General features: G+C 38.6%; 1 protein-coding gene across 1 annotated transcript; it reads left to right on the top strand.

Annotated features, from left to right (window-relative positions):
* Positions 1–1,131: 1,131 nt before the first annotated feature.
* On the top strand, positions 1,132–15,321 carry MPHOSPH6 (M-phase phosphoprotein 6). Its single transcript, XM_069072244.1, is given in 6 exon segments — positions 1,132–1,257; positions 1,260–1,331; positions 5,369–5,481; positions 5,815–5,905; positions 13,990–14,084; positions 14,575–15,321. Coding segments are annotated over 6 exon segments (615 nt in total). The 5' UTR covers positions 1,132–1,146; the 3' UTR covers positions 14,708–15,321.
* The last annotated feature ends 105 nt before the right edge of the window (positions 15,322–15,426 follow it).

Below are 15,426 nucleotides of genomic sequence, written 5' to 3'. Positions count from 1 at the left end.
TATTGAGATTAACATCTCTCATGAATCGGGCTAAATTCCAAGAGGAACCAGCAACTTTAAAGAAAGCAAGATGGATTTTTATAGGGTAAAGATGCAATTACATAACAGAAATTTACATAGAAGAATTTCATTAATATTAAAAAGACAGGAGGAGTTTCTTAAGGGATTAGATAATGGAGGAGGGGGGTCCCATCTATTTTCAGTGGTTAAACATTCTGGTCATTCTGCCCTCCAATTGGCTAGCTATTGTGGTCCTGCCTGGTTAAGACAGATAGGTATTATGGTCCTGTCTTGGGCTAGCTGGATGATGTGATTGTGATTGAATACAAGAACACACCAGTTTCTGTGGGAATGGGTCTGGGGGCAGTGGCTAAGGAGAAGCAGTAGCTGGGTTCCCATCACATGGACACACCTGCTGTTTCTGTGGGAACTAAGAGTTCAGGGACACACCTGTTGTTCCAGTGAGCAATGAGGCATATAGGAAGAAGTTAGGAGATGGGGGGTGGGGGGAGGGTGAAGCAGGTAGGTGCAGTGTGCCTGCTACTCAGTAGGGCCAAGACTATAATTAAGTTAAAATATTGGGGCTGGGGGGCAGCTTTATTAGGATTCCATCAAGGCCAAGACAGACCCCCAAATTGGATGGGAAACTATCCTAACTTTGGAGTCAAAGAACCTGGGCTGAAATACTGACTGATGCCAAGTAAGCTGCTTAACCTCTCTGGGTTTCAATTTGTTCATCTTTTCAATGCGGGAGTTGGGCTAGGTGACTGCTAACGCCCTTTCAGCTTCCTAATTAACGGTAGTTTTTTCTCCTCCTCCGCAAAATCTCCCCCACCCTTTCCGAGGTTAGCAATCAGAGCAGGAGGATGACTCGATAAGCATCGCGCTCTTGAAGAGGACTACTTCTTTCCCTAGAGAAATCACCCCTGGAAGCCAGAGAAAGGGAAGGAGGACCTGCCAAAGGTGCGAGCTCAGGCTAACACTGGTGTTAGTGAAGGATCGGGTGTCAAGGAAACCCAGCCCCACGTGGCTACAAGGCAAGACGCTCAAATCAGACTCCCCACAACAGCCACTGTGTAGAAGCCTAACAGCTAGAGCCTGGCTTCCACGACGCAGTCTGCGCAGGCGCATCAAAGCACTCAGTGAATGCCTTTGGTACTCGTCCCCACCCCGCGCTGGAGACCCCCGGCGCTGGAGAGTGACGTTGGCAGAAGCGACGTGGGCAGAGTTTCTCCTGGAGCTTTCGCGTGTAGTTTAAGGGGGAAGCTGGTGGAGGCGCCATGGCGGCCACGTCTAAACCCAAGCTGTCAAAGAATCTAATGCGGATGAAGGTAAGAGACATCGCGGCGGAAGATAGTACGGGGTCCCCAGAGAGGCTGAGTCTGAGGCCCCAAGGCTCGTCTCAGAGGCCGCGGTCTGGGGTGGGAGAGGAACACTGGGGCCCGATCAGGGAGGGCTTTGAATGTCAGAATCAGAGCTGGACTTAATTGTCCGAGCGATAGAAAAAAAAACCCTTTGAAGGTTTTCTGCAGGACAGTCACGTGGTCAGAGAAATATTAGAAATGAACATTCCTCTGCCGGCAGGGCCCTCTTCCACGTCACTTTGTGATGACTGTGCCTATTTCCTATTGACTTACACCTCTAGAATTTTTTTTTCTCTTGCATCTGGTAGAATGTAAGCTTCTTGAGGGCAGAGGCCCTTTTTTTGTTAGCCAGTCAATAAAATATTTATTAAGCCCCCTTTAAGCCAGTCACTACGCTTAGGCCCTAGGGTTAAAAAAAAAAAAAAAATACAGTCCCTGCTCTCAAGCTCACTGTCTAGTGGAGGGGGCACAACACGTAAACAACTATGTACAAACATGCCATTTGCGGGATAAATTGGAAATCAGTGAAAGAAGAAAGACACTAAAATCAAGGGGATTGACTTCGTGTAGAAGGTGAGATTTTACTGGGACTTAAAGGAAGTCAGAAAAGCCACGAAACAGATTAGGTGGGAGAGAATTTCATTTTTTTCTTTTTATCCGTAGTACCTAGGACAGTGCCTAGTATATAGTAGGTTTATAAAAGACTGGAATAGATGCGTGAATGAAGATTCAGACTGAATTGGAGGAGGAGAGGCTGGAGACAGAGGGAACTGCTAGGAAAAAATATTTTAAAAGAATCCAGACAAGAAATGATTCGGGCCCTGTGAAGAGGTGATAATAGAGATTGGAAAAATAGAGTGACATGATTTAGAAAACATTAGCATGGTGGTGGAGTATCAGTAGTGAATTAAAGTTGATGCTGAGGTTTGGTAACTAGGAGAATGAGAGATGCCATTGACAAAAAGAGAAGATGGATGTGAGTGGAAAATGGTGGTGGTTGGAAATGAGTCTTATTTTTAGGTTTGAGGTGCTTGCAGAACATCTGGCTATTAGAGATTTTGCAAAGATGTTTGGAAATGGTCAGGAAATTCAAGAGAAAAAAAATTGGGGTTGAAGATAGAAATTTGAGGATTATCACCAAGTTAATAGTTGTTTAGCTCTGAACTCCATGGCAGTTTCAATTCATTTAAGAAGTAATTTGTAGTCACACTCCAGAGAGAAAGGAAGAGAATTCTAGGCCTTTTTGTTTATCCCTCCTCATTCTCTGTGTCTCTCATCTGTCTGTGTCTTTCTTTTTTTGTTCTCTCTCTTTATTTGGCCATAAAATGGAATGCAATGGAATTTTCAAGTGTATTATATTTATTTTCAAATCAACTACATTTAATTTTGTGTACATCCATTTCAGTCTTATAGCAATCATGATCTACAAATGTATTGATGATAACCTTGATGAAAATGTGAAAAGGAAACAGGCAAGTTTTTTAACTTTTTCTATTGCTTTTAATTTTAACTTTTTCTATTTCTTATTTACAACTACTCAGTTGACTAAAAGGTGTAGAAAAGACAAGATTCCTCTTTACAAAGACTCTCCTTCATTAAAGAATCTCTCCTGTATACTTTAAGATCATACAAGATTCTTTGGTATATGTAATCCAGAAATCAATGACCTCCTGATTATTGTCAAGTGAGACATAAAACTAGAAGATACCCTTACCAAAACTGGGTGAAACAAAGGTTTTCATCATCCTTATCATGAAATATATACTGCCCATGGTCTAGTTGGAATTGGAGATTCCCTATACATGATGAGAGTTTTCATATGCTTCCATTTTCAGGTGATATGCATTGAGCCCCAGCAACTTAAGATCCTCATGATTAGTCAAAAGAGGTGGGACTATCAATTTATTCAGGAAAATATAAATGAATAGCAAGTGCCTTTTGTACAGACTATGATATGAATAGTTAGATTCCTGTCTATTGACATCAGTACTTATATTTGGCATAGTCACTGCAGATGGACTAAATAAATAGTACTATAATAAATAAATAAAAAGTGAATAAGAAGAGTGGAGTAGATTACACTTAAAATTTTTTGCAGTGTTTTTATGATTCTAAACTCCTGGACACACACTCATCTTTTAACATTAGTCTTCTCCCACTGAAATGCTATGTTTGCAAATCTTGTAATTCTAAGGAGATGATATCCTTAGAATTGCAATAAATACAAATGGCAGTGAAGAGACACAAGTTAAGTAAAAATGGCATACCTCATTTTCTTACACTTTCCTTTATTGAATTTCTCAGATATTACATTTTTTACAAATTGGAAGTTTGTGTCAACCCTGCATCAAGCAAGTCATTCAGTGCCATTTTCCCATCAGCGTGTGCTCACATCATGTCTCTATCACATTTTGGAAATTCTCTCGGTATTTCAGACATTATTATTATTACATGTGTTATGGTGATCAGTGATCTTTGATGACACTATTATAATTATTTTGGGGTGCCACAAACCATACCCAAACTGAATCGTTAAATATGTGTGTGTTCTGACTGCCCCACTGACCAGCTATTCTCTATCTGTCTCCCTCTCTTTGGGCCTCCCTATTCCCGAAACACAATGATGATTGAAATTAGGCCAATTAATAATCCTACAGGGGCCTCTAAGTATACAAGGGAAAGGAAGAGTAAAACTATGTGCAAAACTTCATTGTTAACTTATTTTAAGAAATTGTCACAGCCACCCCAGCCTTTAGTTACCACCACCCCGATCAGTTAGTGGCCATCAATATCAAGGCTAGACCCCTCTACCAGCAAAAAGATTACCACTTGCTGAAGGTTTAGGTAATGGTCAGCATTTTTTTAGCAATAAAGTACTTTTTAATTAAGGCATATACGTTGATTTTTTAGATATAATACTATTGCACACTTAATAGACTACGCTTTGGTATAAACATAACTTTTACATGTACTAGGAAACCAAAAAATTCACATGACTTGCTTTGTTGCAATATTCACTTTGTTGGGGTGGTCTGGAACTGAACCTGCATTGTCTCCAAGGTATGCCCATATTTGTAATGACAACCTCTGCTTAAAAGGATGTTTTAAAGGATGTTACATTGGAAAAGAGGTGGACCAGTCATATAGTGATAAGAGATGGACACCCAAAAGAAAGAACTCTAGATTGTTTAGCAAATCTTCTAAAGTCAGTAAACATTTGTTAAATATTTACTATGTGCCAGATATATGCTAAGGATAAAAAGAAAGTCAAAAAACAGGGTTCTTTTCCTCAAGAAGCTCACATTCTAATGGGGGAGACAAGATGCAAATAACTGCACATATTAGACATAATACGATGTACATAGAAAAGTATCTCAGAGGGAAGGGGGGAGGAGGAGAGGAGGAGAGGCATGAAAGTCCTCCCATAGAATGTTGGGTTTGAGCAGAAGCTTCCAATTGTATGGGAAATGAGGAGCTGAAGATGAAGTCTGAGAGCATTCTAATTCTTGAGGGACAGCTAGTGCAAATGGAGTAATTAGCTGGAATGTCAGGTGTTAGGAACAGCAAATAGCCCAGTGTAAATGGAACATACAGTTTATGGAGGGGGGTATGGTGTAAAAAGACTCAAATGATAGAAGAGGGCCAGGCTGTAAAGTGCCTTTAAATGCCAAAGAAGATTTTATATTTGATCCCAGAAGTAATGCCTGGAACTTATTGAATATGTTTGTATTGGGAGAGTAGGGGGGAGGGACAAAGGTCAGATCTTTGTTTTAGGAAAATCCCTTTGGCATATGAGTAGAGAATGAATTGGAATGGGGAGAAACTTGGGACCAGAAGATAAATTGGGAGGCTGTTGCAGTGATCTAAGAATCACATGATGATGACTTTCAGTCTCATACCAACTGAGTGAATAAAATCATGGATCCATGAAGGTATTAAAGTTAATTAAAGTTAAAAACTATCTTTAGCTCATTACTTAACCAATCATATTGTTTTTAATACAGTTTATGCAAAGGGGGTTGGATGCAGAAACTAAAAAACAACTAGAAGAGGAAGAAAAGAAAATAATCAGTGAAGAACACTGGTACTTGGATTTACCTGAACTTAAGGAGAAAGAGTAAGTTTATTGGAATTTGTATTTGTGATGTCTCATTTATCCAAAAGAAGTTTTCTGTAAATGAGAGTAAAGTAAATGCAAATGAACTGCCTAGGAAGATTTGCTAATCTTTTGCTTTCTTCATTTTGATGTTATTTGCCGTGGGAAAAAATTTATGATGTAGTATATTCAGACTTGATTTTATCTTTAGTTAAGCCATCCGTGCATTTTCCCTTGTGTCTACTAAGAACCTAAAATTGGCTAGTTTTGCATTTTATTCTTGGCTTTTATTTGCTACTCTTTATTGCAAATAATAAAGACATGGTATTCATATAAATATATTTCCCCCTTTAGGAGTTTCATAATAGAGGAGCAGAGCTTTATGCTTTGTGAAGATCTTTTGTATGGAAGAATGTCATTCAGAGGGTTTAATCCAGAAATCGAGGTATTTAATAGTTACTCCAAATCTGAGATTTTTATAATTTAATTACTTCTACCAGTAATGGATTTTTTAAAAATAATTTATCCTTATTGGAAGATAACAGGTCTTAGAGTATATAGGACAGCATCTGGTCTTGATGTCATTTGAAGATGGGACATCATTATCCCAGTCTTCTGTAAGAATATCAGGATTTTGATTCAAATGATGGTATTTGTTCTGAAATTTTTTTCTCACTGGTCTTTACAGATATCTCTCCCTCTATGTACCTGACTACCTCCCTTTAAATTATTGTGTAAATTAAATTTAAATTCTTTTGCATAGGATATAAAGGCAACCTATGGCACATTCTTCTATCAATCCATAGAGTGGGTTATTGCCAGAAGAGACATTAGAGGTCATCTGACCAGCCCCCTTATTTTGCAAATCAGTTAAGTGAGCCCAGAGGTGAACTAATTTGCTTTAAGATCACACAGTTTATAATTACCAGAGCCAGAATCAAAGCCAGCTTATCTAGCTCAAATTTAGTGCTCTGTTTACTATATCATGCTTTAAACAAATAATCGTTACCTAATTTATCTATTTTGTTCATCTGGATTTTCATAAATCAGGTTTGTGATAAAGTAAGCATGTGCAGTAAAGATTTGTTCCCCTCAAATTCCTTTGAGAAATTTAAATGGTTTGATTTAACTCAACTAATACTAACTGCTATGTGAAAGGAAGCAGTGTAGAGATGAATTTGCCAATCTCCCTGTCTTCAAGGAGTTTATAATTTGGTAAACTAACCAGAATTGTAGAGAGAAGGCAAGGAAATAGGTAGAAAGGGGATACAGAAAAAATGAGTGGGAGAGAAACTCAATCATACATAAAGAACACCTTAAAGATAGGGACCCCCTAAAACAGAAACCATAACCAGATGAAAGTTTGTAGGAAGCAGTCTTTAAAGAGAGGCTAGGAAAGTGAATCAGCTGTGCCTAAGAAATGAAGAGGTTCTGCCTTGCCCTATTTGTATAAAAGTCTACAGAAGGTACCAGAAGACCCAGGGGTTGTGATCAGGATATTGGGAGCCTTAGGCTAGTCCCTTAAGGGCCTTGGGTACGGACAAGAAGCCCCATTAACAGAAGAACTTTCCTTCAAAGTATTCTGTATTTTCCCAAGGTGAGTTAGGAAGTGTCACTGTCCAGATGGGCAAGATTCTATTTCCAGAGTGTCTCTGGGGTCTACCAAACTAGGTACATCAATAAAATAAATAGTTCACCTTTCTGGAGCATTTCAAATTTCATAAAATACTTTATATACATTCTTGTTGCATCCTCACAACAGTCCTGGAATTATCAACATTTTCAAGATGAAGAAATAGTTTCAGAAAAGTAATGTGACTTGACTCTCACCATAGAGCTAAGAAATGTCTTAAGCAAATTCTACCTTAGGTCCTTTCATTGTGTGCTCTATTCACTAAACTACATTATACAATCCTTTGACTTCTGGGCTATTAAGCTACTTAACTTTTGGTTTTTGTCAGGGCTCTGAGCCATACCTACTCATAACATAACAAGCTGCCATTAATAGCATGATTACATGAAAATGCAGTAAAGATTCTGTGAACTGATACCACTTGGTGTGTGCCTCAATTTCAGACATACACAAGGATCTGCACATGTAAACCCAAGTGTTAGAAAAGTAGGTTGGAACAAGTTTCTGTGCCCTTCTGAGCAAGAGTGAGAGACCCCAGGAAAATGGTGAATATCAGGGTTTGCACTCGCCCTTCAGTCTCAGGGAATGGAAAGACCCCAAGAATTCCTGTGTTCTAGATGGGGTAGGACTAATTTACTCAAGGCTGACTAAGCAGTATTTAATGTGCCATTATAACAACATTGGGGAGAACCTCTGAGTAAGCAGTACAAAAGATATTTCTGTAGTGGTCTCATAGCAAAAATATCTTCTACCTGTCAATCCTATGTCATTGCCTCAATTAATCTGGAAAAAGCTCTCTAAATTAGAGTTGCTAGAAAGTGATTTATCATTTCTGGCTTTCAAAAGGAGCAGAATGAGGGAAAATTCTGATATTTCATAGATTGTCATATAACAGAAGCAAATTTATCTTAATGGATAGTGTAAGAGTTTGACTGCTCTCCAAGAAATACTAAAAATATTATAGGAAGACTTAGAATGTTTGGGGCAAATAATTAAGGACATGAGCAATGTTCCAAGAGAGAGGACTTGGATGGCTTATAGTCAGTATTAGTAGAATGACCACCCACACCAGCGAGATCATAAATCCACCAAAGTAAATTCTGCATCGGAAGCTTTTGAAAACTATAGTACTTTTCATCTGTAAATACTATATTTATTTGTTTTCGTAGGCATGTAATTTAGTTGGGAGAGATAATTTAAAATGGAGAGAAAAAAACTTTTTTTATTACAAAGAAGTTTTAGGATCTGGGTAGGAATTTGCACTAGAGAGCCGAGTTTTGTGGTCACTTTTATTTTATCTCTAAAAATATATGATTATTAACTTGAGGTTCATCAAGTGGAGATTTGAGAGTTTCACAGAATGTGGTTTTCTACTTTTAGTTTAAAACATAACTATAATCTGGGTTTTATTTAGAAGCATATAGCAAAGGCAGGGCTCTACTGAGTTGTTAGATTTCGGTTGCTGCTGCGTGGTTGTTTGTTTCACCAAACATCTTGCAGTGGCATTTACAGATTCTGGCAATGTTTGTAAAAGAAAGGGGACTGAGGGGTAATAGGCATTTATTGTTTTGTTTTTGTTTTTTCTTTTTGGGAGGGCAGTTGTGGTTAAGTAACTTGACCAAGGTTACACGGCTAGTCTTTTTGTGTGGGTGTTAAGTGTCTGAGGCCGGAACCGAACTCGGGTTCTCCTGACTCCAGGGCCAGCGCTTTACTCGCTGCGTCATCTAGCCGCCCCATAACAAGCATTTATTAACTGCCTACTGTGTGCCAGGTGCTGTGTGTTACAAATATTATTTCATCCTCATAACAACCCTGGGAGGTAGGTGCTTTTATAATCCCCACTTTACAGATGAGGAAACTGAGGCAAAAATGTTAAGTGATTCACCAAAGGTCCACAGCTAAAACTTATCTGAAGCTGTATTGGAACTCAGGTCTTCTTGTCTTCAGGCTTGAAGCCCTATCCACTGCACCAAAAATACCACAATACACCCTACATTTGTTCTGTGGTTCAGTCATCTATCCTCAAATATAATTGTAGCCAGCAAGTACAATGGAAAGACCACTGGACTAGAAGTCAGGAGTCAGTCACTAGATCTGTGTGACCATTTAACTTCTTTGATCCTAAGTTTTTTCATCTATGACATGAGAATGATCTCTAAGGCTCTTTTAGTTAAAGTACTATGAATCTGAGTCTGAAAAGTTGTCAAGTAGATATATCTTAAATAATTTTAAGTGAATTTCAAGAAAACCTGAAATTTAAGTAGAAGTTAAAGATATTTGTATTTTGAGAGGGAAAAATGGCATCATAAACCAAATGGACTTATTGTAATAAAAGTTTGCAGTCAGTACTAACCTCCTAGGCCATGTTTTATAGTAACACACAATAATTTCATCCACATAGGAAACTCTGTGGGAAACTTTTAACATTACAGACCATATTTAACCTCATAACTCAGGTAAAGAGCAGACAGCTCCTTGAGGTGGTTAGTGAGTGACTTTTTTTTTATTTTTTTTAATGCTTTATTAACTTCTGATTTACATCATCCATTTCCGCCAGATTTTGAGTTACAAATTTTCTCCCCATTTCTCCCCCACCCACCACCCCAAAATAGCAGTCCCACAAGATATCCCCTCCTCTAATCTGTTCTCTCCCACATTTTCCCCCATACCCTTTTCCACTTTTCCAGTAGATCTCTATGCCTCAGTGCCTGCACATCCCATTTCCCAATTACATGTAAGATGGTATTAATAATAGTATATACACACACACACACACACACACACATATATATATATAAATATATACATATTTAAATATTTGATTTCAAAACTTTCAATTCCAGATTCATTACCCTCCTTCCACGTCACCCACCCCTACTGGGAAGATATGCAGATATGCAGTTCAATATAGGTTGCACATGTGTGGCTAATGCAAAACAATAACATAGTAGATACATTGTAAAAGACTGATTACATTTCCCTCCCTCCCATCCCACCTCCCACCGGCTCTACTCTCCACTTTGATCCCATCTATTTTCAAAAGCGAGTGCTTCCAACCTCCCTCCCCCCCAGCCTACCCTCCCTTTCAACATCCCCCATCACACCCCTTTCCCCCCCATTGTCCTGAAGGGTGAGATACCCTATTTAGTGTGTATTTCACTTCCTCCTCAAGCCAAATTCAATGGGAATAAGGTTGACCCATTCCATTGTAACCATTTTCCCTTGCCTCTTCTGTATGAGATAGTTTACCCCAATCTGTCTCTCCCCATCTCTTCTCATTATATTCCTCTCACCTCTTAATTTCACCTTTTAAGTATCATCCCTTCCTGTTAAATTGGACCTATGCCCTCTATGTATACCTGTAAACATATATATACACATATGTATTCATATGCCCATATACCCTCATATATAGACAAATATATATATTTCTAATCCCTTCAACTACTGAGAAAAGTTTCATAAGTTACAATTATTGTTTTTCCATGTAGGAATGTTTATAGTTCAACTTTGATAAGTTCCTTATGATTCCTTTTCCCTGTTTACCTTCTCATGCTTCTCTTGCTTCTTGTATCTGAATGTCAACTATGGTTTTTTCAGCAAGAATGCTTGAAAGTCCTCTATTCCACTGAATGACCATATTTTCCCCTGAAACATGATACTCAGTTTTGCTGGGTAGGTGACTCTTGGTTTTAATCCCAGCTCCTTTGCCCTCCGGAATATCATATTCCATGCCCTTCGATCCCTCAGTGTAGAAGCTGCCAGATGCTGGGTTATCCTGATTGCGTTTCCACAATATTCAAATTGTTTTTTTCCTGGCTGCTTGTAATATTTTCTCCTTAATCTGGGAATTCCAGAACTGGGCTATAATATTCCTAGAAGTTTTCTTTTTGGGATCTTTTTCAGGAGGTGATCTGTAGATTCTTTCAACCTCTGTTTTGCCCTCTTGGTACTAAAACATCGGGGCAGTTTTCTTTGAGAAGTTCCTAGAGGATGATTTCTAGGTTCTTACTTTGGTCATAGCTTTCAGGCAGTCCAATAATTTTTAAATGATCTCTTCTGGATCTATTTTTCAGGTCAGTGGTTTTTCCCATGAGATATTTCACATTGCCTTCTATTCTTTCATTTGTTTGGATCTGTTTAACAGCATCTTGATTTCTCAAAGTCATGAGCTTCCATTTGTTCCAATCTAATTATGAAGCAATGATTCTCCTCATTGAGTTTTTGAGATTCTTTTTCCGTCAGGCAAATTCAGCTTTTTAAGGCATTCTTCTCCTCATTGCCTTTTTGGGCCTTCTTTGCCATTTGAGTCAGTCTGTTTTTTAAGGTATTATTTTCCTCAGTCAGGTTGTTGACTCTCATTTCATAATTTTCTTGCATTGTTCTCATTTCTCTTCCCAATTTTTCCTCCACTTCTCTTATTTGGTTTTCAAAATCTTTCTTAAGGTCCTCTATGGCCTGTAACCAGCTTGTATTTTCCTTTGAAGCTTTTGGTGCAGGAGTTCTCACTTCACTGCTTTCCTCCTGTTCCATGCTTTGCTCCTTTTTGTCCCCAAAATAGGAGTGTATTGTTGGAATCTTCTGTATGCTTTGTTTCCTTTGCCTGCTCATTTTGCCACTCAATTACTTGATTTATGGGCTTTTTGCCACAGTGGGACTCTGCCACCAGACAAGGGAGCTTTCGTCCCAAACGCTGGGGTTTTCTCAGCTGCCGGAGGTATTAGATGGGTCCCCTCTCTGAGGTTTCCACACACTCTGGCAAGCTGGACACACACCCCAGAACCTCCACCCTAGACTGCAATCCAGATCCAAGCAGGTTAAAGCAAGAGCGATTACCCCTCAGACTGGTGCTTGGTCCCCCTACACTCTGCAGGCCAAGAGCTGAAGCCGCCACAGGGCGCTGGCTGGCTGTGCCATTGTCTCAGGGGCTTTTCGCCCTGGGAGTAAAAGCCATGCACTCCCACTTACTGGTCCCAAAGTCCAGACTGTACTGACCTCTTACTTTGTCCTTTGTGTCTCTGTGTTGATAAATCTGGAAACGGCCACAGCTGCTGCTGATCTGGAGTCCCTCTGGCCAGCGCCTGGTCAGGCCCACCTTGGGACTAAAGCCTCGGCACTGGGCTGGGCTGGATTCCTGCCGGCCTGCCGGGCTGTCCTCAGTGGGAAGTTAGCTTCTCTGTGTCATTTTGTGGGTTCTGCAGCTCCAAAGTTTGTTTAGAGTCCCCTTTTTACATGGATTGGGGAGGGTGGAAGCCAGAGCTGTGGGAAGGTCGTGCTTCTACTCTGCCATCTTGAGTGAGTGACTTTCAAGCAACATATGGCTACTGAGTATCAGGTGGGATCTGAACCCAGGCTTTCCTGAAGCCAAGCCCAATATTTTATAATTCCAGACTTCCTTATCATCCATTTTTATCATTTCAAAATGTTATTGATGGTTTACAATGTCTTAGTTTTTATACAATTACTATGAGTATGGTTTATAGGTAATAGAATAGCCAGGTGTCCAGAGGATTAAAATGTATTCAATAAGAATAGTCAGGGGACAATACTGCATAGATTGAAAAGAAAAAACAAACTGATTTGGGCATTGAGATTTATTCAAAACAAAATAATCTTCTCTAGGTCTTTCAAACAACTTTTTGACCAAATTCTATCACTTAAAACCAGGGAGAAGTTATTTCTTATCCCAGCAAAAATCTCAGCTTTAAACAGGTGAACAAAATACAGTATACTTCTTACAAATAAAAAGGTTAACCTTCTGTGTCCTTCTTGGTAATCTCAGTTACTTCACTAAAGTGTATAATTTTTTTTTTTTAAAGCACTGACTTTCTGAACATCTATAGGCCAGTATTTTTCTTTCGTTGGACTCAAGGTGCTTGCTATTACCAGCCCAGCGACAGTCCAAAGCCAGCCCTAGGATCCCAGTAGCCAGGGGTTGTACAAAGAGATATTGTGTGATAGTGACAAGAGTTAGAGATTTGTAGTTAGAAAACCTGGGTTTCACTTTTAACTATATTATTATTACTTATGTTGGCTCAAGCAAGTAATTTCACCCTTCCTTTTCCAAATAATTGTGGAGGGCCGGAAGAGATTATATGCTTTCTTAGATCCCTTAAAGTCCCTTCTAATTCTTAGTAATTTGTGATTCCATGATTTCCTCAGTTTGCATAGCATATAGATTAAAACTGCCTTCTGCACACCCAGGATTTTTGCTGAGATCAAAGAAATATGGGTCATGATGAAGCTGCTTTACTGTATTTGGAGCTGTAGAGCCCACAACATATACAAGTTTTACATGCTTTGATAATCATAGAGACCATCATCTTCATAACTGGCCCTAAACCAGCTTCATGCAACTGGATTTGGTCACTCTGTCCCCTTCTAATTCCCCCACACCTACCAAGCCAAAGATCGCCATCTGTGTATAGTGTGCATATCTCAAGCAGTCATTGATGTTTCTATTAAAACTATGTATGAATATCCAAGCTACAATTTGAAAATATTTCCTTTGAGGTAGGTTTAATTTTGCTTTGTGATATTAAGTAGTTTATTTTATTCTTATTTTCCTGACAGTAAGAAAAGGGCTAAGAGAATCACATGATCCTTAAAAATAAAGAGAAAATGTTTGCCTACATTTATTAATTTCTAGTAGCAAGACATTTTTAGGACCTGTTATTTTGGCTTGGTTTTGTTTGTTTGTTTTCTAAGCACTGTTGGGTAGCAGAGTACTAGAAGTTGACATTTACTCTAATCCTTTAGAAGTTAAGGAAGGTAGTTTGAAACTTGGTTTCTCTCCTGCTTTTTCCTGCTCTCCTCACTCTCCCTTTTTGCTAGGAAGGAAGCAGTCCTGCATAAGCCAGAGCTGGACCAGCTCTAATGCTGTGTTTCTTTTTAAGAAATTGATGGTCCAAATGAATGCCAAACACAAAGAGGAAGAAGTTGAAGATGTAACAATGGAGGCTGATGTGTCTGATGAAGAAATGGCCAGAAGGTAACTAGCCATTGCTTTATGAAAGCCTTATAAGAGGGTACCCAGTGTACCTCAGCTTTCCTGGTGTTTCTGCCAGTAGTTGTCCCCCAGAGTTGAGAGGTTGGCAGGAAGGGAGAGTGAAACAGGACAATACATGATTTGCATCAGCATTCTTTTCTATCCCAAGCTTTGAGTTGTTTTTCACACAGTGTGGCCAGTCTTAGTGCTTCTTGATAACATGATGATTGATACATAATTCATTCCTTTAATGTAATAGGAAAATGTAAAAAGTAGCATAGTGATTTCTGACAATGAATTTAAGTATTTTGCCCTAGGTTTGCACAGTTCTGTTGACTGCCAAGTCTCCACTGCACATTCTAGGCTTCTCCTAGTAGTGGTTTTGATTATGCTCAATAATTTCATGTTATAAATACCACTTGGGATTATTGTCAAACCTTAATTCACAGTACTTCCAGTGGAAACTGAATCTGTTATTATAATTTCTTTGTAGATATGAAAGTTTGGTTGGTACAATTGGAAAGAAGTTTGCCAAAAAGAGAGATCGAGCACAGTATGATGAAGATGAAAATGGTAATATAAAACCAGTTAAAGCTAAGAAGACTTTTTTAAAGCCTCAGGAGTAGAGCAAAATATTCAGGAATATCTCTGGTATATTTTGAGACTATTTCTAATTACAGTTGGTTGTATAATTAGTAATGTTATTATACTTATTTGTAAAAAAAAAAATTTTAACTTTTGAAACATATGCTGTTCCAGAAACAGATGTGTGATGGATGTTATACATCCTTGGCTGAGGGGTTGTAGTTGACCATGGGGTCTTTAGCCTTGATCTGTTAAACATAACAGGCAATTGTTCCCTAAAGTATTTGAGTTGAGAGAATAGTTGTTTCCTCTGCCTGATCATTTATTTCAAAATCTCAGATATAAAATGACAGTACCTTTTAAATTGCCCTTAGAATGTTTACATTTTATTTTAAAATATTAATTAAGACAAGCCAATAAATTCATTTGGGAATAAGGAAATTTTATAGCATGGGTCTTTTTATAGATAATTCATTTATGTGTACATACAGACAGGATGGAATTGTTATCGTGAATTGTGATAACTCCCATTCTGTGAAATATTTACGTGCTGTCAGGTGAGATTACTGCTTCTAACATTCTGCATATTTGTCTTGAATGTTTGCAGCTCCTAAAGATAGAAAAATATGTCCTGAAATAAATTTTTTTTCTTTCATGTGTTTATTGATTTTTTCAATCAGCAAATTAAACCCTACTATGTACAGTATTGAACTAGACCAAGGGGACCACAAAAATGAATAAGACCAAGTCCTTGTCTTCA

Source organism: Petaurus breviceps, unplaced genomic scaffold (assembly GCF_028583685.1).
Source record: "Petaurus breviceps papuanus isolate PSGF00001 unplaced genomic scaffold, PetGlider_PUasm1.0 90845, whole genome shotgun sequence".
Lineage (NCBI taxonomy): Eukaryota > Metazoa > Chordata > Mammalia > Diprotodontia > Petauridae > Petaurus > Petaurus breviceps.
The sequence above is the reverse complement of the archived record's forward strand: the minus strand, read 5'-3'. Positions and strand labels throughout refer to the sequence as shown.